General features: G+C 40.1%; 1 protein-coding gene across 1 annotated transcript; it reads left to right on the top strand.

The window, feature by feature from the left end:
* The first annotated feature begins 7678 nt into the window (after positions 1 to 7678).
* Positions 7679 to 8937, top strand: LOC124985762 (uncharacterized protein C15orf39 homolog). The gene is given in 2 exon segments (XM_047554382.1): positions 7679 to 8092; positions 8095 to 8937. Coding segments are annotated over 2 exon segments (1257 nt in total).
* Positions 8938 to 26005: the final 17068 nt, after the last annotated feature.

The following is a 26005-nucleotide window of genomic DNA, read 5'->3' as shown; positions in this document are numbered from 1 at the left end:
AGATGAAAGTCAGCATTCCCTCTACCTCCTAGAGGATATCAGCCCCTCTTCAGTATGCAGGCATGTTCCAGATCACTACTGGCTCTGCTTGTTTGACTCAGTTTGGGGTTCTCATAAAGACAAATCTAAAATCTTAGCTTGAAACTGAGCATTATACCAGAAAGCTAAAGACACACCTTCAGCAAGATGATTCCTAGTTTGAGCATCTTTCTTTTACCTCTTTTTCTAATCTTTGTTTTTTATGGAGAAAAACAAATGGTACTGTTCATCCCTCAATGCCCACACTCAAACCTTCAGAATGATCATAGACTCCTTCTACCCTCTCATATGCAATTATTTTCAAGAACTTAAAACTACCTCCACTGCATTTCTCAGCTATCCCCCCTTTCCCACCTTCATCATCTGACTTAGCCCTTTTCATGATGAAGTTACTTTATTCTTAACCACCAAAAAATTCCTTTTTCCCTAAGCACCACCTTGGTTCAGGTCACTTTCCATCTCACAAATCCTTCAGTGGTTCCAATTATTGAATAAAGTTCCCATATCTCACTCTGCTTCTCAATCCAGCCAGTGTGGTACAACTTGGGCTTCGTGATCTCATTCCTCGCTTCAGAGGTCAGCCCAACACTCCGGTTACACAAACTCTGCTTGTTTCCTCTTCCACACTTGTGGTCTTGCTTCACATTCTTCTTGAAAGACATCTCCTCTTGTCTAACTTAAACTGCCAAGTGTCATCTTAAATGAACACTTCCTTGATCCCTAGAGTCAGAGTTGCTTCTCCTTCTTTTGAATCTCAAGAAATTTCCCTGGGCTACTTCACTCAGCAAGAAAAACTTTGGCACATCTTACAGAAACCCCGTTCAAAAACAACTGTGTCTGTGTTAGAGTTTAGACATGAAGGGTTCCCTGAAAGCTCAGGTGTGAGACAATACAGGAATGTTCAGAGGTGAAATGCTTAGATTATGAGAGCTATAACCTAACCTAACCAGTGGATTAATTCATTTGACAGATTAATAATTTGAATGGATTAATGGGTAGTAACTATATGTAGGTAGGTAGGATGTGGCTGGAGGAAGTAAGTCACTGGGAGCATATCCTTGGGGATTTTATTGCCCCTGAATCCTTGCACATAGGCTCTCTCTGTCATAAACTGAGCAGCTTTCTTCCATGATACCCTTTCACCACGATGTTCTGCCTCACCTAGGGCCCAGAGCATTGGAGCATTAGTTGATCACGAATTGAACCTCTGAAACAATGAGCCAAAATAAATTTTTCCTCCTCTAAGTTGTTCTTGTCAGGCTTTTGGTCACAACAAGGAAAAGCTGACTAACACAATCAGGTTTATTGGAGAAATAATTTTCTGGGAGAATATGCATTCAATAGGAAGCTAAGAAGGAGCGAGCATCATGGGAAAGGAACCAAGCATATGTAAACTAGCTCTAAAATGCTGCTGTACACTCACACACTCGAGGAGGAAATTTGTTCGAATTTCCAGACAGTCAAATAAAAAAGAAAAAAGAAATATAGTTGAGTATGTAATACTCCTTTTCCATAATTTATTCACTTTTCATTTTTCATTGTTTCATTGATAAGAATTTCATATCACTTGGCTTTCCATGCATTATTAAACTGTAAGTGCCTTTAGGCAAAGGTGTGTCTTACACATCTTTAATTTCCAACAACACCTAACAGAGTCCTGTGCCACTAGCAGATAATTATCAAATGTCTACCCAACTGAATTGAATTCCTTTTATGCATTCATTCAACAAATATATGCCATACATCTACTACCTGCCTGACGTAGTGCTGGCATTACAACAACAAACAAAAAGCCCTTCTTATCACACAGCTTACCTTTCTCATTCACTGGATAGAACATTATAAATTATCCCTGCTGAAAATGACCCTTGGCACTCATTATCCTAGGGAGAATATAAAGTTGAATACTTCATTCATATGAAATGAAATTCCATAAACCTCTACTTGCTAAAATCTGTGTCTGCTCATTTAAATATATAGCTAGAGAGCAGAGGTCATAAATCTACCTAGGAACTAAAGTCATATTTTCTTTACCCCGCAGGGGATTGTTTTAAAATTGTTTTGCAACTGTAATGGTTAGTTTTGCATGTCATCTTGTCTGGGCTATGGTGTACCCAGATATTTAGTCAAAACATTACTATCCAGATACTTGGTTAAATATTATTCTGGGTATTTCTGAGAGTGTGTTTTTTAACAAGTAATCTTGTAATGTAATGGTAATGGATTTTGAGTACCGTCAATTGGCCTCAGTGTGGGTGGGCCTTATCCAATTGGTCAAAGGCCTGAATACAAAAAGAGGCCAGCATTCCCCAGCAAGAGAGGAGAATTCTACAACAGAATTTTTTCAGATTTCATCTGCATCTTTGGTTTTTCCTGGCTCCACAGCTGACAGACTTCAGGTTCAAAGTGAAGCACCACCAGCCTTCTGGGGCCTCCAGCTGGCCAGCCCACCCTGCCATTTACAAACTTTTCAGTCCGTATAATCATGTGAAACAATTCCATACAGTGAGTGAGTGAATGAATGAATGGAATGAATGCCTTGTTAATATCAATTCACTGGAGAATCCCAACACCCCAGTGTTATGGTTCGGATTTGGAATGTCCCCCATAGTCTCATGTGTTGAAAGCTTTATCCCTAAGGCAGAAATGTTCAGAGGTAGAGTTTGAGGGAAGTGATTGGATCATTAGGGCTCCGCCCTCATCAGTGGATTAATCCACTGATATCTGAATGGACAACTGGGAGCCAGTGGAAACTACGTGATGGGTCTAGTTGGAGAAAATAGACTACTGAGAACATGCCCTAGTGTTGTGGGGCACAATTGAAGAACAGACCGATCACCACTGAGAAGTCCAAATTTGAGAGTCTTTATTAGTCAGCCTGTGACTGTCTCACACAACACCCAAAAAGACTATTGGAGAACAACCCTGGCATGGGGGTACAGGGGTTTATAAAGGCAAAACCACATGAACAACTGAGGCACGTGTCAGAAAAGACCTTGGTGAGATAGATATTTTGATTACATAAAAGGATAGTTTTGATTATACATTTTTGAGTCATTTTTGTTATACATCAGGGTCATAGTCAGGGACATGGAAAGGTCCTACTGTATTGTCAACATAGATACAGCTTCAGGAACACATTACAAGCAAGCATATAATGGAGTCAGGTCAGAACAAAATGGCGTTACTTTGGTTCTTTTCCATTTCACTAAAAGAGTAAAACTTCTTGTCTCCAACACCACTCTCCCATCCCCACTTTCTGATTGCCATGAGGTAAGCAGCTTTCCTCCATCACACCTCTGCACCATCATGTTCTACCACACCTCAGGCCCAGAGCAATGGAATAATTCATGGACTGAAACTTTTAAAACCATGAGCCAAAATAAATCTTTCCTCCCCCAAGTTGCTTTTCTCAATTATTTAATACAGTAACAAAAAACTAACACACTCCACATTTAAAAATTAGAAGATTTCAGAAAAGAATCCATATTTCTACCTTACATCAGACAGAGCCCAACTTCAGAGACAAGAAATGACTTCAACTCTTAGAAACACAGAGGACACAGTGAAGGTAATTTGTTATGGAGGTGATGGGAGAACTGATAAGCTGATAGGGAATTCAGGGAACACAGAGATCAGCAGAAACAGAAAGCCACTGCCACCATGGAAACTGGAGGAGAGGAGAATGTGGGAGGGTGGGACAGAAGGGAACAAGGAAGGGGCTAGGGTCACCAAGCAGAAGATGGAATTGTAGTGGGCCTTCCTCACAGAAGCTGGTGTCCTTGAGGAGATACTTCTGCTCTGGGAGGCACTGTCCAAGGCTGAGAGGCAGGATTAGAACACCACCCTTAACTCCCTACCACCATCTCCAAGGACTAGTCCCACAGTAGGAGCCACGTGGAAGCCAACTGACAGGGGAGTCTGAAAACAGTAACCTGAAAAATTCAGAGCAGAGGAGAGTGGAGGAACAGATCTGCCAGGCAACCTCAACTGAAAAATCAGTTTGCACACAGTCCTGCAATCTTACCAGTGTCTGGGGGCTCAGGCTGAGTAGCAGTTGTGTCTCTTAACCTGGACACACTCTTCTCTGTTTGCACCTGCCCATCTTCTCTCATTCAAGTTACCTGCTTAGACCGTACAGGTACGGATCATGGAACTGGGAATCACAGAATGCCAGGGCTGAATGGGGTACTATGGACAGAATGTGTGTGTTGTCCACCCCAAAATTCTTAGGTCGAGAACATAATCACCCCTGTGATGATATGTGGAAGTACTCAAGTCATGATGGTGGATTAGTGCCATTATAAGAGAGAGGATCTCCTCTTCTCTCAGATCAGCATAAAAGCAGTCATCTGTAAACCAGAAAAAGAACTTCCCCCAGAAAATGGCACCTTGGTCTTGGACTTCCCAGCATCCAGAACTGTCCAGAGTAAATGTCCTTTCAGCCACCCCATCCATCTGTAGTGCTGGATATAGCAACTCAATTGTCTCAGACAAGCAGAGTACAAAGACCATCTCGTCCAATTTTGACATGGCACAGGGAAGGGTCAGGACAGAGGTGCACCGACTTACCTGAGGGGCAGATGGCAGCACCACACTGCTTTTCCAGTTTGCTAAGCTTTCCACAACCCCGCTATCTGTGGCAGAAGGAATTTAAAATTCTCCCTCTGATCACACAAACAGTGGCCTGGGGAATGGCTGTACTTCAAAATGCAAAACAACAATCCAGACTTTTGAAGAACACAATGGTTGGTTTAAATCAGGTGGAAAACCCATTTACAAAATGGGTTTAATAATAATAAAAAAAAAAACCTCCCAAAACTAATCTAAAGCAATTCTGCTGTCATTTTTAACTATGTCTGAACAACATGTTCTTTCTCTTTTTAAGTGACTCTAGAATGAACACGTAATGATGAAAGCTATTACAATGAAGCTTTTTATATGAATTAAAATAGTTGTTTAGTTTTTTGGATGGCTATACCAGTTCTCGGTATCTTACTCTGTTTGGCCTGCTGGTTTTTATATAACACATAAGAAAAATGAGAAAGGCGAGTCTTGTTCTGATACCAGATTCATTTGTGTATTTTTCTATCTTTCTCATATTCTGCCACACACAGTTTTGGTAGTTTAATAAATTGAAATTTAATAGCAACAGTTCTGAAACTTCAGACTTACTAAAGAAGTGTGAATTGGGTTTAATTGAATCTTATTTGCTTAAGTAAGTTGAAGAGTTAACAGTTGTCACAATTCCTCATCATCTGCTCTCCGCGGGGTTTCCAAGCCTCTTCTCTAAATTGGCCACTACTGCCTCTAAGCAGCAATTTGCCAGTGGAAATTTCTGGGAATTCAGCACCAGGTGGCAATACAGCTAAGGCCTATCCTTATCAGGGCTGAGTAACCCCACGGCTTCCTCTCTTCTCATTTTAACTGCAGACTATTTATGTAGGGAAATGATGCTGGTAAATATGATAATCATCGTCAGCTTTTATTAGTTTTAGTTTGCTCTGCTATCTCAACGACAAAATATTAACAACCATTTGGGTTCATTAACTCTCCATTTCCAAAGAGTGATTCTTAGAATTTTAACAACAAAATATTAGGCCAACAGCAAGATTTCACGGTAGAATAAGAGGAAGAGATTCTGTTTGGAGAAAAGAGACTTGTTTTCCTTGTCTTCCCAGCACATCTCTCTCAGGCTGAAAGTCCTGTGTTATTTATAGAAATGAGGTTACAAACGAGCTCATTCTTTCTCAACAGTAGCATATTAGCCTGAATCTTTTTCATAATCTTAACTGCTCTTTCTCAGAAGCTTGTAACAAACTGAAAAGCACCTTGAAAGACAATTGACTTTTGTTTTTAGGAATCTTTAAAAGAAAAACCCACACATCATCAAACACCAGAGTCCTGTGATCCTGTTGCCAGATTAAGACCACTTAGAGTATATTCCTGGCCAAAACAAATATAAACCTCTGAGGTAAAACCAATATCTAATCCCCGCCCACCAAGTTTATTTGGTCCTCTGGATATTAGTGATGGTTGACCAAAATGATATAGCAATCCTATTCCTCATTTCCCAGTCTTCTTACCACTAAACATGGTCACACAACATAATCTTTGTCTAGAAGGTATACCAGGCCTTAAATTATACTACTGAGCTACAGTAACAAAAACAGCTTGTATTAACACCAATATAGGCAAGAAGACCAATGGAACAGACTAGAAGACACAGAGACAAACACAAATAAGTACAGTTACCTCATACTAGACAAAGGTGCCAAAAACATACACTGGAGAAAAGATAGCCTTTTCAACAAATGGTGCTGGGAAAATTGGAAATCCATAAGTAGTGGAATGAAAGTTAACCCCTATCTCTCACCCTGCACAAAAATCAACTCTAAATAGATCCAAGACATAGGAATTAGACCAGAAACCTACACACACTAGAAGAAAATACAGACGCAACACTTCAACATAGAGGCTCAGGAACTGCCTTCCTTAACAAGACTCCTAAAGCACATGAAATAAATTCAAAAATCAATAAATGGAATGGCATCAAACTAAAAAGCTTCTTCATAGCAAAGGAAACAATCAAGAGCATGAAGAGAAAACCTACAGAAGGGGAGAAAATCTTTGCCACCAGCACCTCAGACAGGGCATTAATTTCCAGAATGTACAAAGAACTCAAAAAGCATAACACCAAAAAAGCAATAAATGGGCAAAGGAACTGAACAGACCCTTCTCAAAAGAAGAAATACAAATGGTCAAAAAATACATGAAAAAACATTCAACATCTCTAGCAATTAAAGAAATGCAAATTAAAACTACACTAAGATTTCATTTCACTCCCGTTAGAATGGCAACTATCAAGAATACAAGTAATAATAAATGTTGGCAAGGATGTAGAGAAAAGGAACGCTCATACATTGTTGATGGAACTGCAAATTGGTACAACCACTTTGGAAAGCAGTATGGAGATTCCTCAAAAAACTAAAAATGCAACCACCATTTGACCCAGTTATCCCACTCCTTGGCATAAATCCAAAAGATTTTAAATCATCATACTACAGTGATGCAACCACATCAAGGTTTATAGCAGCACAATTCACAATAGCTAAGCTACGGAACCAGCCTAAATGTTCATCAACAGATGAATGAATAAAGAAATTGTGGTAAATATACAGAATGGAATATTATTCAGTCATAAAGAATGGCCTATGACATTTGCTGGTAAATGGATGGATCTGGAGATTTTCATGCTAAGGGAAATAAGTTAATCCCAGAAAACCAAAGGTCAGATGTTTTCACTGATGTGTGGAAGCTAAACCACAATAAAGTGGGGGAGGGGAAGAAGATAAATTCAGTAGATTAGACAAAGGGGAATAAAAGGAAGGAAGGGCAATGGGAATAGGAAAGATGGTAGAATAAATCTAACATAATTTTCCTATGTACACATATGAAAATACCTAAGTGAATCCCACCATTGTGCCCACCCACAAGAATAGGGTCCTAGTTAGGATAAGATATATTCCATGCTTGCATAATTTTATCAAAATGTATTCTACTATCATACATAAGTAAGAAGAACTAACAAAAAAATTTTAATTAAAACAATAAAAATTTTAAAAGAATTATTAAGAATATGAAAAAAAAAAAACAGTCTCTCCCACAGAAGGAGGGTGCTAGACCGCCCGGCTCTCCACCGATGCCTCTTATTGACAATGTCTTCAGCCTGGCGCCCTACCATGACTATCTAGATGTGCAGACACCAGAGGTCACAACTGAGCCAGATTCAGTCCCAGCTCCCAGTGAAAGCCACGGCAAAGACTGCAGGGGGACCTTAACTGCCCAGGAGGGGTCCTCAGAGCCTTGCTGCTCACTTCGGGAGGAGAGGGCCTTGGACTTGAGTGTGAAGAAGTCCAGAGCAGAGGCTGCTCCCATCAAGGTCCCTAGTCCTACAGTGCATGCCAAGCCCACTGCAACTGTGGACATGCCAGGGAACACAGCTTCAGGTCTGCCAGGCCTAAAAAAGGTGGTCACAGAGCACCTGGAATGCCAGTGATCACAGAGGCCACACCAAGGACCAATTTCCATAACTCTGTGGCCTTCATGTTCCGAAAATTCAAGATCCTCCGTCCACCACCCTTACCTGCAGCTGTGGACCCGGCCACACCCACCTCGGCTCCTGCCCCTGTACAGCTCAGCAAGTTGCTGTCCCAGTTGCAGAGATTCGTATTCACACAGCAGTGCCCCTTTCCCCATGTGGTACAAGCTGGCTCCATCTTTGTGCCCATCCACCTGGTGAAGGAGCGGCTCTTCCCACAACTGCCCCCTGCCTCTGTGGACCATGTACTGCAGGAGCACCGTGTGGAGCTGGGGCCTACCACACTGTCAGAGGAGCGGGCGCTGCGGGAGCGTGCCCTGCAAGGCTACACCTCACGCATGCTGAAGTTGCTGACACTGCGCCAGCTACCTGACATCTACCCTGACCTGCTGGGCCTGCAGTGGCGAGACTGCATGCGCCGCCAGCTGGGTGACTTTGACACTGAGGCTGGAGCTGTTCCCACCTCAGAACCCAACATGGCCAGAGATGAGCCAGAGAGCATAGCACTGGCTCGGAAGTCACCAGCCCCCAAGGCCAGAAAGCCAGGGAGGAAGCCACCAACCCCTGGCCCGGAGAAAGCAGATGCAATTGCTGGGGAAGGGTCAAATGGTCCTTCACCTACCCCTGCTGCCAGCACCGGCTCACCTGGCCCCATGCTGAGGGTCCGCTTCAGAAACCTGCTGGAAACTGCCTGGCTCAATGGCCTGGCACTGCCCACGTGGGGCCACAAGGCCTCAGGACCTGACCGGCCCCCACCCTGCCCACAGTTACTGGGCAGTCAGAGTCATCACCTGTAATGGTTGCCAGTGCTGTTGGGACAGCCAGATGTCTAGGATCAGCCTCTGCTTCTGCTGTCCAGGGCCAGGAATCCATGCTGGGGTGTGGCCACTCCCTCAGAGTATCTTTAGCTCTCACCCCAGGGCCTACAAGGCTGGGCTGAGAGCGCCTCAGGTTTTTAACTTGAGGGTCTTTATTGGAAAAGATTACTTCCTGTTCTTCCCTTTAGAAAGCATGCGGGCTCTGGAGCCCACAGACCTGGGCCTGAATCCTGGCTGCTGTTCCTTGCTGCATGACCCAGGCAGACACTTCACCTCTCTTGAGCCCTTGTTCCCCATTGTAACGTAGGACAACACAGCCTACCTCACAGGGTTGTTGTGGGGAGATGCCTGACACACCCCTTGCCAGTTGGTCTCTGCTCCCTCCCTGAGACAGGCCCACGACCTCAGCCTGGGCCTGGGATAGGAAGCTGAGGCAACAGAACCTCCCGGTAGAAAGTCTTTGTGTCTTAGGACTTGGTTATCTTACAGTGGTACATTGTACAGTGTATATAACTCAACACTTTGTCCCTAGTCCCTGCTGCTGGTGCAGCGACAACAGCCTGGGGCTGGTGTCCTTGTGGACCTGCTGCCCCTGCCCTGGGAAGCCCCAGGCCTGTCGTGAATTGACAGTGACTTCCTGAGCTGCCTTCCCCCATATCAGGTGTTGACCCAGGAAAGTTGTGTTTTCTGGAAGCCAAGCAGCTACAGGAACTCAGGGACTTAAAGCAGACAGGCTAAATGGCAGCTCCGTCCTAGGAGGTCTCTAAATTTCTGGACTGGGGACCCAGGTACTTCCCAAGCCAGATCCTTATTGGCCAGGCCTGCTGTGGGCCACGTCCCTGCAGAGTCCTGAGCTGAGTTGGAGGCTGGGGATCTGGGACCCTTGACCTTATTTAAGAGTTTGTAATAAGCCTGTGGGCCCCGGGGCAAACTATTAAAGCATTTGGGTTGTTTTGAAAAAAAAAAAAAAAAAGAATATGAATAAAAGGTATACATGGCAGTCATCTGATAATGGACCATAGATGTCTGAATGTTTCCCCCTGTTTTGATGGTTGGAGCTAGGGAGTCCTCTTGGAACCATGAGGCAATGAACAAGAGAATGAAAACTAATTTGAATGACAGCATAGAATGTATCTTCTATGGCATAAGTTTAAAGGATACCAACTGTGGAGAAAAAAATAAACTATTTTTAGCTTAAGCTACTGATGGCATTTCTTACATTGTAACCTCATTTTCTTAGGAAATCCCTATAAATTCTGTCTGTGAAACCATTTTTCTGTTCACTCTATTGCAAATAAAAGAAAGAAAACGTCTCATTATCCATATTCCCAAAACCTTAAGACAATACACAGGGTTGGAATTTCCATCAGTTTGACAAATTTGCTGGAGTGTTTAACTTACTACAATGACAGAAAAATCTTGTAGCTGCATTGAAACTCATTATTTGTAACATGAAGTAGTATTTGGGTAACGGTGTATTTATTTCCCAGTTATATTTTGTTTAATAGGTAAAATACCCATGTAAAGATCTCCTGCTGCTATTAAGTTGTGATGTTATTAAATATAAAGATCCTTTCATTTATTTGCACATGATCCATTATAGTTTTCAATCTGGATGGACTGGTATCATATAATAACAAATTTTTGATGTCAGAGAAAAACCAATAGATTGTAGAAGCATATTTAATATCACCTTAAGCTCCAGATAAATTCTTCTTTACCCAACTTAAACAGATAAACCAAGAGTGATCGGAAGATAGTAAAACATTGCACACTATGATATGATGCTAAACAAGGTTGATGCCTAAGGTTAATATACAAGTATTGTGGTACCTTCCACTGAAGCTGCCATGATGGATGAATCACTCTAATTGGCACAGGGTGACACACACTCTGGACCTCAGTATGAGATTATTGATCTGGCAGATGTGTTCCTCTCAATCCCCATTTGTAAAGAGATCAAAAGTAGTTTTTCTTCTTTGTGGGATGAACAACATAGTACAGCCACTGTCTTGTTCCAGAGTAAATTACTTATTTGGGTCACAATAAAACCCAAAAACCTGGATTATCTTTGTACAGAATGTCGTGTGAATTCACAATATCGATGACATCATGTTAACTGGCCCTGGTCAGGTTACTAGAAGTTCAAAGAAATTGAACATTGACATCAGAACTGTTGTCATGTATCATTCTTTTATAGTAGGGAAAAATCTTTGTGACCTTAGCCAAAGATTTAACTTCATTGAATTTATATTTATTTAACTTCATTGAGTATTCCATTGTTTCAACTCCAAAATGCAGGCAGTAATACCTATCTTAAAGAGAATGAAATGAGGTAATACACATGAATATACTTGTTCAAGGCCTGGAACACATTAGATATCTTTAAAAAATCCTGCTGGTTAAAGAAATAGAGCTACTTATACTGAAAAATCTTTTAAGAGGCTTAATCCATTTATTCATGTGTGTGTGTGTGTGTGTGTGTGTGTGTGTGTGTGTGTGTTTCCTTTCAAAAGTTTTGTGTGTTTTTAATTCATGTTTTCCTCCTGGGTTTTACTATGTTAAAACCAGAATTTTGTTTAAGCAAAAAGGCTCAAAGTGATAACAAAAAAGGTCCCAATCATAACCTTCAGGCATTGTTGAATTTTAATCTCTAATCATTTTTATTTCGATTGAAACTTCTCTGAAAAATCCAGTCAAGTTACATCCACAGAAGGAAAACAATGTTTTTAAACAGTGTTTGAATGTCAAAAAGATTTCTCTGCCTAGGGCACCAGCTACTTAAAATTAACAGACCCTCTTCTGACATGTGAAGTAGAATAATTTTAAAACCTAAATAATTCCTCCATACACATTCAAAATTTTCAGACTGTCATAAAACATTAATCTTGTAGTTTAAAAATAAACTTTTGGATTTAAAAACAAAAGATGTCATTTTCTTCTCAGGAGCCAATATTTCCAAAAGCATGCTATTTCTAGAAAGATAGACCTCTAATTACTATTTCAAAGACTGGTGAAAGCAGGTTATTTACTCCTAAATCACAGGCTAAATGGCCAGCAAGGCAAGACAAAAATATATAAATAATTTCAATCAAATTAACATATCCATACAAGAGCATAGTCTAGGATTTCTTTAACAATTTTTATTTCTAAAGAAACAGAAAAAAAAAAAAGCCAACCTTTCATTGAATTTTGAAATGATTAAAGAAAACCTACAATGAGGTGCTTTCAGGGAAGGGAAATGGTGGAAGTAAATTCAAAACCATCCTTCCTGCAACGGCTGAAGAGGTAGAAAAGAACAATATCTTGGCTTCAAAAATGGTTTCAGGAATGGGCCTATTTGAAAAGAAGAATGCAAAGCAGAAAAAAGTAACATTAAATATGCTTCAATGGAACAAAACGATACTATTAATACTCTGGATTAGGATGCAGATTAATCTTAGAGTTGTGTTATTTTTAAATTATCACTTGTGGCTTATGTATCTAAGCAATGATACTCAAATAATTTTTTCCTCTTGAAAACCTAAGGACCTGCCCCCCAGTGTAAGAGGAAGGTCGAGCAAGAGCTCACTGCCTGGTGTGCACAGAAGCCAACACTAGGGCACAGGTTTTTGCAAAAAGGAAGAGCGTTATTTCAAGGTTGACCAGCAGGGAGAACAGTAGCTGAAGAAGCTCAAATCTGCATCTCCCATCATTGGTAGCAGGGGACTTTATAGGAAGGGAAAGGGGAGACAGTGCTTGTTGACTGGATGGCAAGAAGAATTTTAGAGTTCTTTTATGCAGATGTAGGCAGTCATGGTGTCTCTTCAAAGGTCACATGCTTCTTTTCAGGGGGAGTTGTCATGTTCTGCACTGGAGAGTCTGAGCTTGTGGTGTCAAAAGGTCATTGACTGACTTAGCTAACTTCTGCACATGCCCATTCTTGAAAAGCTTAAATGGATTTTCCTGAAAACAATGTTAGCAGTTTTTTTTTTTTTTTTTAAGGAATTTATTTTGTGTGTCTAGACCTTAGCCAATTGTAAGAGTGAATCTCAAAGGTATTGAAACCTATCAGAATATTTAGAATGACAGAATCCCTCAAGGTGGCCTATTCTCACATCCCAGTCATCACTGAGAATCACTGATTGACATCCTGCAAAAATCTATATTTTAGACACTAAAATATTTTGCAGCAAGATTTACAGAATTTTTTTTTTTTAATCTTAGAATCCTATCTTTAAATACACAAAGCGAAAGGTGGAAATCATCACAGGCCTGGTCGCTGGTTAGGGAGCCCTAGTTCTTAAAAGTTTTTCAGTTTAACTGGGTGTGGGGGCTCATGCCTATAATCCCAGCAGTTCGGAGGCTGAGGCAGGAGGATCGAGACTTCAAAGCCAACCTCTGCCAATAGCAAGGGCACTAAGCAATTCAGTGAGACCCTGTCTCTAAATAAAACACAAAATAGGGCTGGGGATGTGACTCAGTGGTGGAGTGCCCCTGAGTTCAATCCTTGATACCCCCCCCCCAAAAAAAAAGTTTTCCAATTTAATGAGCTGGAGTTGGCCTGGTTCCATATTCCTAATGTAGCACCCAGGTCTATTAATTATTCTACGCACAGAAGCTGCAAATTCTTGAACATAGTAATATAAATTTTTTTTTTAAATGTGGACTTGAGTTAGATTCATAAAGTCAATTAAGATTCACAGTCCAGTTATTAGTTCTGTGACTTTGGGCATGTGACTTAGCTTCCCCAGACTCAATTATCCAACCTGTAAAAGTGGGTAAATAAATATCAAATAATAAATAATTATTTATCACTTACATAATGATAATAAATAAATATAAGATTTGACAGAATTAAACAAGATAACATAAGGAACACATCCATCACAAATACCCTTGACTGTTCTTCATCAGCTGTAATTTTCAGATTCCTCATTCCCTTCTCCCCATTCCATTGGTGATTGGACTACTCTTGTCTCATGGTAGAGCTGAGTTGGAACAGCAATCACCTGACATGTCAACAGGTATACAAAGGAGTATCAATGGTTGATGGAGGGCTTTGGGTCAGGACCCTTTGCTCTTAGAGAGAGGTCAGCAAATTTTCTTACAAGCCAAGTAGGAAATATTTTAGGCATTAAGGGCAAACTATATTCTCTATTACATACTATGCTTTTTTTTTTTTTTTTTTCCGCTGTGCTGGGGATTGAACCCAGGGCCTTGTGCTTGAAAAGCAAGCACTCTACCAACTGAGCTATATCCCCAGCCCCATACTATGCATTTTGTTTGATTGGTTTTGCTTTACTTTTCCACTGTGGTGCCAGGGATGAAACCCAGGACCTTGCACATGCCAGGCAAGTGTGCTCCATCACCGAGCTTCCCTCTAGTCCCATTTACTTTTGCTTTTTAATAATCTTGTGCCAAAAACAAAATGAATCAGACAATTAAGGTGATGTTCTTATTCAGGCTATTGTAATAGGGTCAACATTAATTAAGCATGTATGACTACATGACCCATGTGTTCCTGCAATATGTATAATCAGAAAAATGAGATATTATACTCCATTTATGTATGATATATCAAAATGTATAAATGCATTCTACTGTCATGTACAACTAATTAGAACAAATAAAATAAAATAAATTTTTTAAAAACTCAAGGAAAACTCAAGAAAAGGAAAGGGGATCTGGAGTAGACAAGGGAGTTCTCCTTGAATTTTATGGGACTTAGAAGAAGAGTGATCGTGTCTTGAAATATGCTAGGGCAGGGTGGTTATCTGTAATTAGACCTAGCAAACAAAAGAGCAAAGAAAATTTTTTTTTTTACCAAGGGAACAGGGACCCAGTGAAGTTCATTCAACATTGTCGCTATAAAAAAATATAAAGACCATTCTCAGACTAGAGGCCAGAGAGAGCCATACTGTCATCATATGTAGCTCTTAAAGAGTATCCTTTCACCTGACTCAGTTCCAGGAGACTATTAAATTACCAGAAAGTCATCCTGTCATGTTTACTCTCCTCAGTAGACTTCATCAGGACACCAGATACAAATTAGCCCTTATGACATGTCCATAGCCCAGTTGTACTTGAGTAGTAGGGTAGGTGGTGGAGAGGCCAAAGAAAGTGCCCAGAGATGGCATGCAAGATGTGATTTATTGTGGAACACTGATAAAAGATCAGTGACTGCTCCAAGGAGGGCTTGGTGACAATAGGATGAACAGACAATACCTTTGTCCTTCACTATGCTTTGCCATAGAGTGCCTCTCTCCCTCATGGTGCTTTGTCCTAGGGCGGTGAGCTGGAAAAGTGACACGTACCCTTTCCATAGCGCCCTTATTTCCTCCATAATGCCCTCAGTTCCACCCCAGTCATCACTGAGGGAGGGGTTTTATATGTTAGGCTGCAGAAGCAGTGACATCATCAGCATTAGCATGTTTACCTTGCTTGTCTGACCAGCACCCCAAGAAGTGACTGTCCCAGCATGCATGCAAGAAAGTAGCTTTCTACAGACACCACTAACTTGCCCTAGTTCCCCAAGTGCATAAAAGAAAACCAAAGTCCTCCAAGATAATATGTATCTGGACATTCCTACCCAGGCTTGCTCTCCTTCTTCCCATTAAGGGAACAATTTGTTAGGTTTTGGGGAATAGAAAGGGGACATATGGGAACATGTTTTACTGTCCCCCTTTTCTTTAAGGACAATATACTATGTACTCAATTTGTTTTTACTCTGCCCCATCACTACACCAAGTGCATCATGCCATTGAATCTACACAAAACCTTCTGAAATAAGTGCTATTTCAATCTCATAGGAAAGAAACCTGAAGTATAAAAAAGTAACAAAATGTGCTGAAGACCACCTGACTGGATAAGAGTAGACCTAGGCTCCAACTTCCTACCTTTAACTCCAAAGCCAGGTCTCGTAACCTGCTCTTCTAAGTGTTCTTTATTCATGATTTGGTAAGTCAATTTTCTAAACTCCTGCCTTTCTTCTACTATGGAGACTTAGCCCAAATATGGCTGGGTTGTTTTTATTCCCCCATTTTAACAGCTGCAAAATCTTAAAATGACTTCAATTTGAAAACATAGTTCTTTATTTCTTTAAACAAGCAAGAATGTGGTACATAAAGCATTCACTCAGTTACTAAATTCAGACAGCAGCATGTGATGAAAGTCCCAAAGTGCTCTGTAATTCTTGCCAAAAACATCTTGGGTTCAGAGTTAGATTTATAGAAAATGTAAGATATTTATGAACATTATTTGTAGAAAAACATTGCCCTCAGCAGGTTATAAAATGTTATCAGTGTTCCTGATTCTAATCATATGTTTCTTAGAAGGATTGAATCCCTCAGAGCTGAGCTGCTATGCTTGGCACAATACCAAGTCAAAGCAGCTTTGGTTTGGAAGGGAACTGGGTGCAATTATCTCTGCGCTTTTTTTTTCTGATACCAGCCACAGAAGAAAGCTGCCTGGTGAGTAATGGCCAAAGTATAGCTGTCCAGAGCCACCACTGAGCTAATTGGACATCACCTCTGGAAAGCTTCCACATGAATATCACAACGAAGCCATGCAATAAAATAACTATATTCAAGAGTGGTACAGGAAAGAAAGCTAAGTCAAGACCTGTATTTTGCCAGGAAGCTAGTGTGTTATGTGTTTTACCAAGAGTCTCTAGTTGCAAGTAGCAGAAACCAACTCAAGCTAACCAGAAAAAAAGAGGGAGAGAAAATTTCTACAAGGATTCAATAGAACCTCTTGGAACTTAATAGCAGCAATGTAGCTGGTCTGAGAAAATATCTGGGTGAGGGACATAAAGAGCATTAGGACTCTTTCCATTTGTCATTTGTGCTCATTTTTGCATACCCTTCATGACTACCTCTACTCACTGGGCTTCTGGATTCACAATTCCCATGGTAAAAAAATGTATATCTACTTTCCAGCCCCCAAGAGTCCATGTTAAAGGTCCAGTCACAAATAGCAATCTCAATTCTAATTCCCAGGAAAGAATAACAACAAGGTACTGTGTATTTCACTTTTTGCTTTCTTCTGAGGTGCTGGGTATTGGAACCCGGGCCCATGCACATGCTCGGCAAGCACTCTATGGGGTGAGCTATTCGCCCGCTTGTATAGTTCAAAAAGCTAGAAGAAAGGAGTTTGAATGTTTTCACTATATAGAAATGACAAATGAGATAGATATATTTAACCTGATGTTAAACATTACACACTGTATACGTGTATCAAAATATCACATGGTACCCTATTAATAGGTATGATTTTATGTTTTCATGTTTTTAATTCTAAAAATTCCCAAGAGAGAAAGTGTATTGTCCTTTATTAAGTCTCTGCCCCTCATTCAATTGACCAGGATCAGGAGACATAGGGTCACGTGGACAACAATTGCAGCATGGAAACCTGTCCTTATAGAGAAAAGACTAATTCCCAGAGGAAGTGATGGTTATTACCTCCTCTGTTATACAAACAATTCCAAAAAGATCTCATGCTAGCCTTCTCCAAGTTGTATTAACTGGGCACCTGCTATGTCCCAGGTTCTCAAATCATAGAGCTACCCTGCGAAAATTATCATACCATCACTAACTGCAGAGTTAACACTTTCCCCTTCCTGCTGACTCAAAGCTCAGGAATATCAGGGATAAGCCAAGCTGAAAAATAGCAGAAACCATGAACTAGATGCCAACATAGAAAATGAATAGATACACCCACAAATTCATTTCTTCTACAATATTGTACTGATAATTCTGAAGTAACAGGATCTGCAGTAGGTCTGAGCTTCAGATGGTGAATAAAATGGACATGGTCCTAGCCTGCGTGAAGGAAACAGCTGCAAGGTAGAGTTCAGAAAATCATCTGAAAAAAATAAATACTTAAAATTAATTCAAGGGCACACCACTCATTGTTACTAGTTCTTACCTCCAAGAGGCAGGATTACAGGCGATTTTACATTTTTCTTCTTTTTACTTAATTCTTTTCCGTTTTTCCAAAATGAAATGGGTAATTCTTATTAAAAAGAAAGATTCTGAATCACCAAAAAGCAATTCCTCAACCTGGTAAAAGAGATTGTTTAAGCTAGAGCAAAGATATGCATTGTCAAATAAGTACATAATGAAAGACTGTCTTGCAAAAGTAACAGATTGCTTCACACTTGATGTGAGAAATCTGCCCAAGAGCATTTTGCCTGGAAAAACAGTGGAGGGGCCTCTGAGGTTCATAACATCACTACCAGAGAAAGACCCATTCGCACCTATCTTTAGTCCTACCCCCAAAGTTCTTATAGGATATTTTGCTATAAACCTGGAAATGAGAAGTTTTGGAGACAATGAAAGACTGACTTGGGAAGAGCCCTGTGGTAGCAAAGTGACTGATTGGAAAAAGTTGGGAAAACCAGGTAGGAAGTGCTTCAATAGTCCTGTGGGGTCTTGTCTTTTCTAGAAAGTTTCTTATCATGACGAAAAACATTTATGGCAGTGGTCTTCACCATGTCCCAGAAAGGGAATTAAAGTCAAAATAGAGGTTACCTTGACCAGCTTTGCAGCCCTAATAGTCAATTGGCTCCACCAGGTTTGCCACAGAAGTGCACTCCCAGTGAAGAAGCAGAAGGAAGGATAAGACCCCCAGATGGGAGATTAATGGTTGGAGTTCCTGATAGCCCGGGTAGAGCAGTCAGTCACTTAAATCTCAATGTTATCCATGAAGCAGAAAGAATGGAACACTGATGTCCAAGCCAGAGCCTCTGAATGCCATCTTGAACTCTTTTCTTCCCTCACTCCCCAAATCATATGATTCATTAAGTCTGCCATATCTACCTCCTGAATCCACCACTCCTCTCCAATCCCACTGTCCCCATCCTAATCCAGACCACCCACCGTTCTCTTTCACCTACATTCCACAAGCCTTCTATCCCTCCTTCCCACCTTTCCCCATCTCTAGCCTGGCCCACTCCAACACTCTCCCCACTCTGTAACCAGAAGTTGTTTTTCTAAAAAAAAAAAAAAAAAAAAATTGATCAGGTCACTCCTCTGTTTAGAGTTGTTCAGAGGCTCCTGTTGCATTTAAATTAAAGACTAAATAAATGCCTTCACATAGCTTAAAGAAGCCCTCCAGAATCTGACTTGTGTGTTCCATCTACCATTCACTCTGCTATGCTCTCCTATTTTCCAGCCATACTGGACTGCTTTCCAATCCCTGAACATGCCCTGCTATCTTGTCACCTCCCACCCAGTACATGGACTGTTTACCCTGCCTTCAACACTCCTTTCTGCTTTCCACCCACATATTTTTCATTTTCTGCTTAAAAATCTCATTCTCTAGAACACTCCCCACGTTCCATAAACCTGTAGAAGTCTCTCCAATGAGCTCCCGCAGTGCCTTGCTCTTCCCTTGACATCATAAGTAACACGATTGCCCATTTACTCATTTCTCTCCTGCCCTAGGCCTTATCTGTACTCTGCAGAGTTAAATCGAGTGCACATGATGAACTAGGTCCTGAATAGGTGTTTATTGCTCAAACACACTGAAATCTGTGTATGTGTCTTTCGCTTAGGCAGAAATCTTTCCAGTCCTCTACCACCCTCTACTCTCTCCCACCCCCCAAAAAAGATCCCTACTTTTCACTGTGAAAATATAGTGATCTCAGAATGGCCCACTGCAGCTGGGGGAGAGCAGAGGGGGAAAGATTTTCAACCTACCCTGGTGCTTCTCTCCAGAACCTCCCTGGCTGCCCCACGTCTCCAAGGCTAGATGTTTCATGCAGCATCTCAGACACTTGCAGGATTAGAAATAATTCTGCTCCTAAAGACTCTGACTTTGTAAACATCTCCTAAAAACCACTGAAGGCCTCCAAAGTCTCAGAAAAGAATTTGGGAATATAATTGGTATACTCACACAGAGTAAGAGCTAAAGAAGGTCTTTGATGACACCCAGTCCAGGCTCTTACATTTTCTAGTCAAGGAAACCAAGATACAGCTGAAAGATGTATCTTGCATTAGGTTATAAACCTTCAAAATAAAGAAACTGTAGGGGTGGGGGTCATGTATAACGTCTTACTCTTTCAGCTTCACCAGGACTTCTCCTAAAAGAAAATACTCAGTACAAACTCACTGTCTAAAGAGTTCCCAGAACACCCAAACCCCACATTTCCACGTGAGGCACTCTCTCACCGAGGCACAATACAGATTCCCGCTGTCCTTATGACTGGAGAACTCAGTTCTCTTTGACCTCAGCTTTGCCAAGCATATTAGTCCTAAAAACATTTTCTGACTGACAGAAACATTTTGCTGAAAAGTAATACAATTAAGGTATACACTGAAAACCAATTTAAGGGCTGACTCTACCATATTAACCTTTCTGAACAAATTGACAGGTTGCTTCAGGAAAATCCCCACATAATCTGATTTTTTAAAAAGTGAATCCTCAAAGATAGAATTGGCTGCCTCTTTCACCAAATGTCTTCTTTTGTTTTAAAATCATATTCTCTCACTGTCAATAAAAATGAAGCACTCTATTTCCCAAATCTCCATATTCAATTGGTTCATCTTGTGGTCTAGTGGATAACATTTCCATTTTTTGAGATTTTTGAGGAGTTTAAATGGCTCGTATCATTTTGCTTAGGATTTTTGTTTTCTCTGAAATTGATGGAGAAGTGAATTCGATTGACCAGTAGCAGTTATAAGTATTTCGGGAATGTGCTCCAAGTTTGCATGTAGTATTTGGCATCAAATCTTGATGACTCAAATAATTCAGTTGTGTATATGAATATGTAAACACATCTACCTACACGTATAGACAATTAATTTTCCCCAGGAAATAAATAATGAACCTAGATATTTCTTTGTTTGTTCATTTATAGAGCATTTTATTTAGCATTGAATATGTACTGAGTGTCCCTGGGCTAGTGACAAAAATTAGAAGATAAACGCAACAGAGTTCTTGTCCTCAACTAGCTTACAATCTAGAGAGAAAATGACAACAAACTAAATGAACACCAGATTCAGCAGGTAGAATACAGAAGAGTAAGAACTTCATTGATCAGCAAAGCCCTTATTGCCTCTTAGTCCAGAATCAGGTTATTCTCTGTTGAAATCTTGGCTCACAATGACAGCATGCCAGAGATGTTACTACCAGGTCCAACCTGTGACCAAAAATAAGAAGAAGAATACTTAAAATTTAGATGCTTGTATTTAGTCCTATCTCAAAATTTCCCTCTCCCCATCTCTAGTTCCCACTGCAGAGTGTCCCTCCATTTCCACTTGGCCTTGAGTAGAAATAATAATAGCTATCATTTATTACTGTCTGGCAGGAACTGCACTGTATTACTGACATATGGTTGTGCATTACATCCTAATGGCAACTGCTAGATAGTATCATTATCCTCATGTCATGTATAAGGAAGCTGAGAAACAGAAAGGCTAAATAATTTGCACAAAGCATTTGCACCCAGGTAGTCTACTCAGAACCCCATGTCTCCACCATCATCATTTCCAGGAATTGATCCACTAAATCATCTCTCTGACTGATAGCTACTTTATGGTATCCCACATCTCATTCCCTCCCCTCAAAAACTATTTTCAGTCTAGAGAAGGACTTGGATCCTTTGTATTGGAACGTCAGGCATGGTAAAATGATAATAGAGTGGCAGAGGGGAACAGAACTGTAAAAACACCACTCAACTGACTTAAACTTTTAAGAAAGAGAGAACCAAACAAATCTAGTTTTAGATTAATAAACAAATGGCTTACATAACAATCAATAAGGATACGTCATAGTCTATTCCTGCTTCACCCTGTACCCTCTTGAGAGCTGAGTGGTAGGCTCCAAACACTCTGGCCTAAGCCCAGTAATCTCAGCAATTACTGTGCACACATAAAGTGGCATGAGTCATCCCGGCTCATACAAGATGAAGAGCCTTAAGTAATAACCAACCACATTTTTAAGGCACTTTAACACTCGTTCAAGTAGGATTTTCCTCTTATCATTCACTGTATTTCTTCCCAAGTCAGAAGAACAGGTATTACAGAAATCATCCTAAAGATAAAGAAATTCAGGACCAAGAAAGCATTGTCCTATGTCATATGACCACCAAATGATAGAACCTGCATTTCAGTAGGAACTTCTCTCCTTCTCTCTTGTAGAACTTGTTCTTCTTGTAAACTGTCTCTCACCCCTCCGATCTCAATTTGAATGCCACCTTCTCTGAAGAATTGCCCTTATTCATCTTATGTGTGCTCTCAATATTTTGTAACCTACCAAATCTTTCTTGTAGCCTTGTGTAGTGATTCTAGTTGGAGAGAACTCCTTTATCTACCCAAGGTACTTAGTATAGCACAGAGATTGGCAAACAACAGCTCACAGGCCAAATCCAGCCCACTGTTTTTGTACAACTATTATGGTTTAGAGATGAGATATCCCCCAAACACTCAAGTGCAAGACAATGTAAGAAAATTTAGAGGTGAAATGACTGATTTATGAGAGCCTTAACCTAATAGGTGTTTGAATCCACTTGAATGGATTAACTGGGTGGTAACTGTGGGCAGGTAGGGTGTGACTGGAGGAGGTAGGTCATTATGGGTATTTCTTTGGGGTATATATTTTGTCGCTGGTGAGCAGAGTGCCCTATCTCTCTCTGTCTCTTTCTCTCCTTCCTAGTGGCCATGTTCTGAGTTGCTTTCCTCTGCCACACTCTTCCGCCATGATATTCTGCCTCACCTTGGGTCCAGAGCAACAGAATTGGTCATCTATGGACTGAGAACTCTGAAGCTGTGAGCACCAAATAAACTTTTCCTCCTCTAATATTATTCTTGTCAGATCTTTTGGTCACAGCAATGAAGAAGCAGACTAGATCAAAAACCCTTTTATATATGTAAAGACTTATTAAAAAAAAAAAAAAGTAAAACAAAAAGATTATGTGACAGAATCTTTGCTGGTGTATGTGACCAGCAAAACCTAAAAGCTTTCCTACCTGGCTCTTTACAAGAATGATTGTTGAGGTTTACAAAGCAGAGACTCTAACATGGATCATGGCATAAAGTCATCCCTGGTCAGGCCCCAACCTGGCCATCTCCTCGTGAAACCATATGCTCCAGACATAAAGAACCGATAGGATTTTCCAGATATACCAGACTTCTTCACACCTCCATGCTCCTTGCTCACAGTGAGGCTCCATTCTGGTTTGCCTGATGTTGTGTGTGTGTGTGTGTGTGTGTGTGTGTGTGTGTGTGTGTGAGAGAGAGAGAGAGAGAGAGAGAGAGAGAGAGAGAGAAAAAAAGAGAGAGAGAAAGAGAGAGGCACGCACAGCCTGGCCCCATTTCATTAATTATTGTTAGACTGATTTTATTTTATTTTTCTTACTGTTCAGATACTGCCTGCATGCAAATAAATGCAATGATCTTAAGTGTATAGTTAAAGAAGAAAATTTGATTTTTAAAAAGTACATCTCATTAAGATATCGATCTTTTCCAACACTCAAAAAGGTTCCTTCTTGTCCCTTCCCAGTCAGTCTCATCCCCTGTCCCAAGCCAAAGACACCAATATTCTGCATAGATTGTTTTGGTCTACTATAGTTAGTCACATCAATTAAGTCAATTACCCTTTCCTGACTGGCTTCTGTCACTCAGTATACTGTTTTCGAGGTTCATCCTGTGCTGTTCTAGAACTGGTCCATACCAGTTCACAAGAAGTAGGCACTAAATTTTTAGGAATTTTAAAAGCAGGTCATTAAAAACAACTATTATTAAGAATTAAATTACATAAACTTGCAATTAAATAAGTGGTATTAAAAACAAAATACAACACCCCCTAATTATTTTCCTACATTTCATTATCAATTCTTCTTGAAGTTACTATATCCATTGTACCTGTATAATGATGTGCTACCATGCATCTCTTCTCAATTTCATGTTTCTCCAAAGCTTGAAATTGGCCATGGTGGGAGTAATTATACCATGGAAATCAGCAAACACTACAAATCAGAACTTTTTGATTTGTGGCTGTAGAGCCAGTTATTAAACATTTATCACTAGATCTATCTATGTTGTTGCATGTTGCAATAGCACATTCATTTTTATTGCTGAATAGTATTCCAATATATGGTTGTATTAGCTGACTATCAGTGGAGAAAATACCCAAGATAATCAACATACAAGGAGTAAAGATTTATTCTCATGGTATCAGAGGTTTCCGTCCATGGTCAGTGGTTCCTCTGGGGACCTGTGGTAAGGCAGTTCGTCCTGGAGGAAGTACATGGCAGAAGAAACTGCTTACTTCATGTTAGCTGGGAAGCAGAGAGGAAGGGGCCAGGGATCCCAATATCCCTTCCAAGGGCACACCTCCAATGACCTCACTTCCCTTGACTAAGTCCCACCTCCTAAATGTTCCCCCGCACCCCCTGCACCAATAGCATGACAGACTGGCAACCAAACCTTTCCACACAGGTTTTGGGGGGGACACCTCCAAACCATAGCAATTATATCAAAATTTGTTTTTGTTGTTCGATAAATATTTGTATTGTTTCCAGTTTTTTGATAGTATAAAATTGCAATGAACATTTCTACAAGCTTTTCTGTGGATTTGTTTTATTTATTTTGTTTTATTTATTTATTTATTTAGGTAAATATTTTGAAAACTTGGAGGGTATACATATGATGGAGAGTGACTTGGGAGATAGGGCTTTCTGTTTATTGATTTTTGTCTGATTTGCTATAGTTTGGTTTGCATTTCTTTGTGGAAGGTTCTTTTCTATACACTAAAGAAACTTTCCATTATTATCTGGGTTATATTGCTTCTGAAGAAATGGTAGTAGATATGTAGTTATTTTTTATCTTTGCTCTGCTTTCCTTTTTTTTTTTTTTTTTTTTCCTTCCTGATACTAGAGATTAAACCCAGGGGCACTTTACCACTAAGTTACATGCCCAGAACTTTTTATTTTTTATTTGTAGACAGAGTCCTGCTATGTTGCCCAGGCTGGCCTCAAACTTGCAATCCGCCTCCTCAGGTTCCCAAGTCACTGGGATTATAGGCATGTGTCACAGCGTCCAGCTGCTCTGTTTTATCCATTTTGTCTGTCTTTGCTTTTTTAAATTTTGTTTTTCAGCAATCTGAGTATGATGTGTCTTGGTGTACTTGTTTTTCTTAGGATTTATTGAGCTTCTTGATCTGTATGCAGTAATTTTCATCAAATTTGGAAAATGTTGCATCATTATTTATTCAAAGCTTTTTCTTTCCCCCTCCTTCTGGGACCACAGTTACATTATATGACTTGACACAGGTTACCAAGCGTTTTTAATTTTTAAGGCCTTATTCCCTGTGTTTTAGTTTGCATTGTTTATGTTGCTCATTCTTCAAATTCTCCAATCTTTTACCGTGCCTGCTGTTAACTCATTCCAATGTATTTTTCATTTTGCCTGTTTTCAGACCTAGAATTTTTATTTAATTCTTGCTTTATAACCTTTATTTCTTCCTCTAGATTTTAATCTGTTTTTATATTGTTTTTCTGTTTCTTTAAGATTTTGTACATATTTATAACAGTCATTTTAAAGTCCTTGCCTTCTATGCCCAACATATCTGCTATCCTGAGTCTGTTTGTAACAGCCAGTTTTTCTCCTGATTACATTATTGGGTTGTTTTTGTTGTTGTTGTTGCTGCTGTTTTTTGTTGTTTTGTTTTTTCATGTCTTCCCCTGTTTTCATAAGGCATATATTGTGGATGCTCATTATTAAATGTCTGCATCTTGTTTTCCTCTTAATGGTCCTGAGTTAATTTGCTGTCTGGCCATCCTTACTTTATCACAACTGTTATAGATTTTGTTAAGATATGTCTAAATCAGTCCTTTATCTCTGGCAAGAGTAACCTTATTCTTCAGGTGAGAACTTTCTGAATTCTAAATTAAATGACTGGAAAGTTCTATGAGGCTTCCACTAATGTTTTAGAACTTCTGTTTCTCACCATATAATCTCTGGTATCTCCAGTCAACTCACAATCTCTTTTTTAGCAGAACCTATTAAAAATAGTAACTATTTTGTTCCAGATCTCATGAAATTACCTTGTATACATACACACA

The sequence above is a fragment of the Sciurus carolinensis genome, chromosome 5 (assembly GCF_902686445.1).
Source record: "Sciurus carolinensis chromosome 5, mSciCar1.2, whole genome shotgun sequence".
NCBI lineage: Eukaryota > Metazoa > Chordata > Mammalia > Rodentia > Sciuridae > Sciurus > Sciurus carolinensis.
Note: the sequence above shows the minus strand (reverse complement) of the source record. Positions and strands in the feature narration are given on the sequence as shown.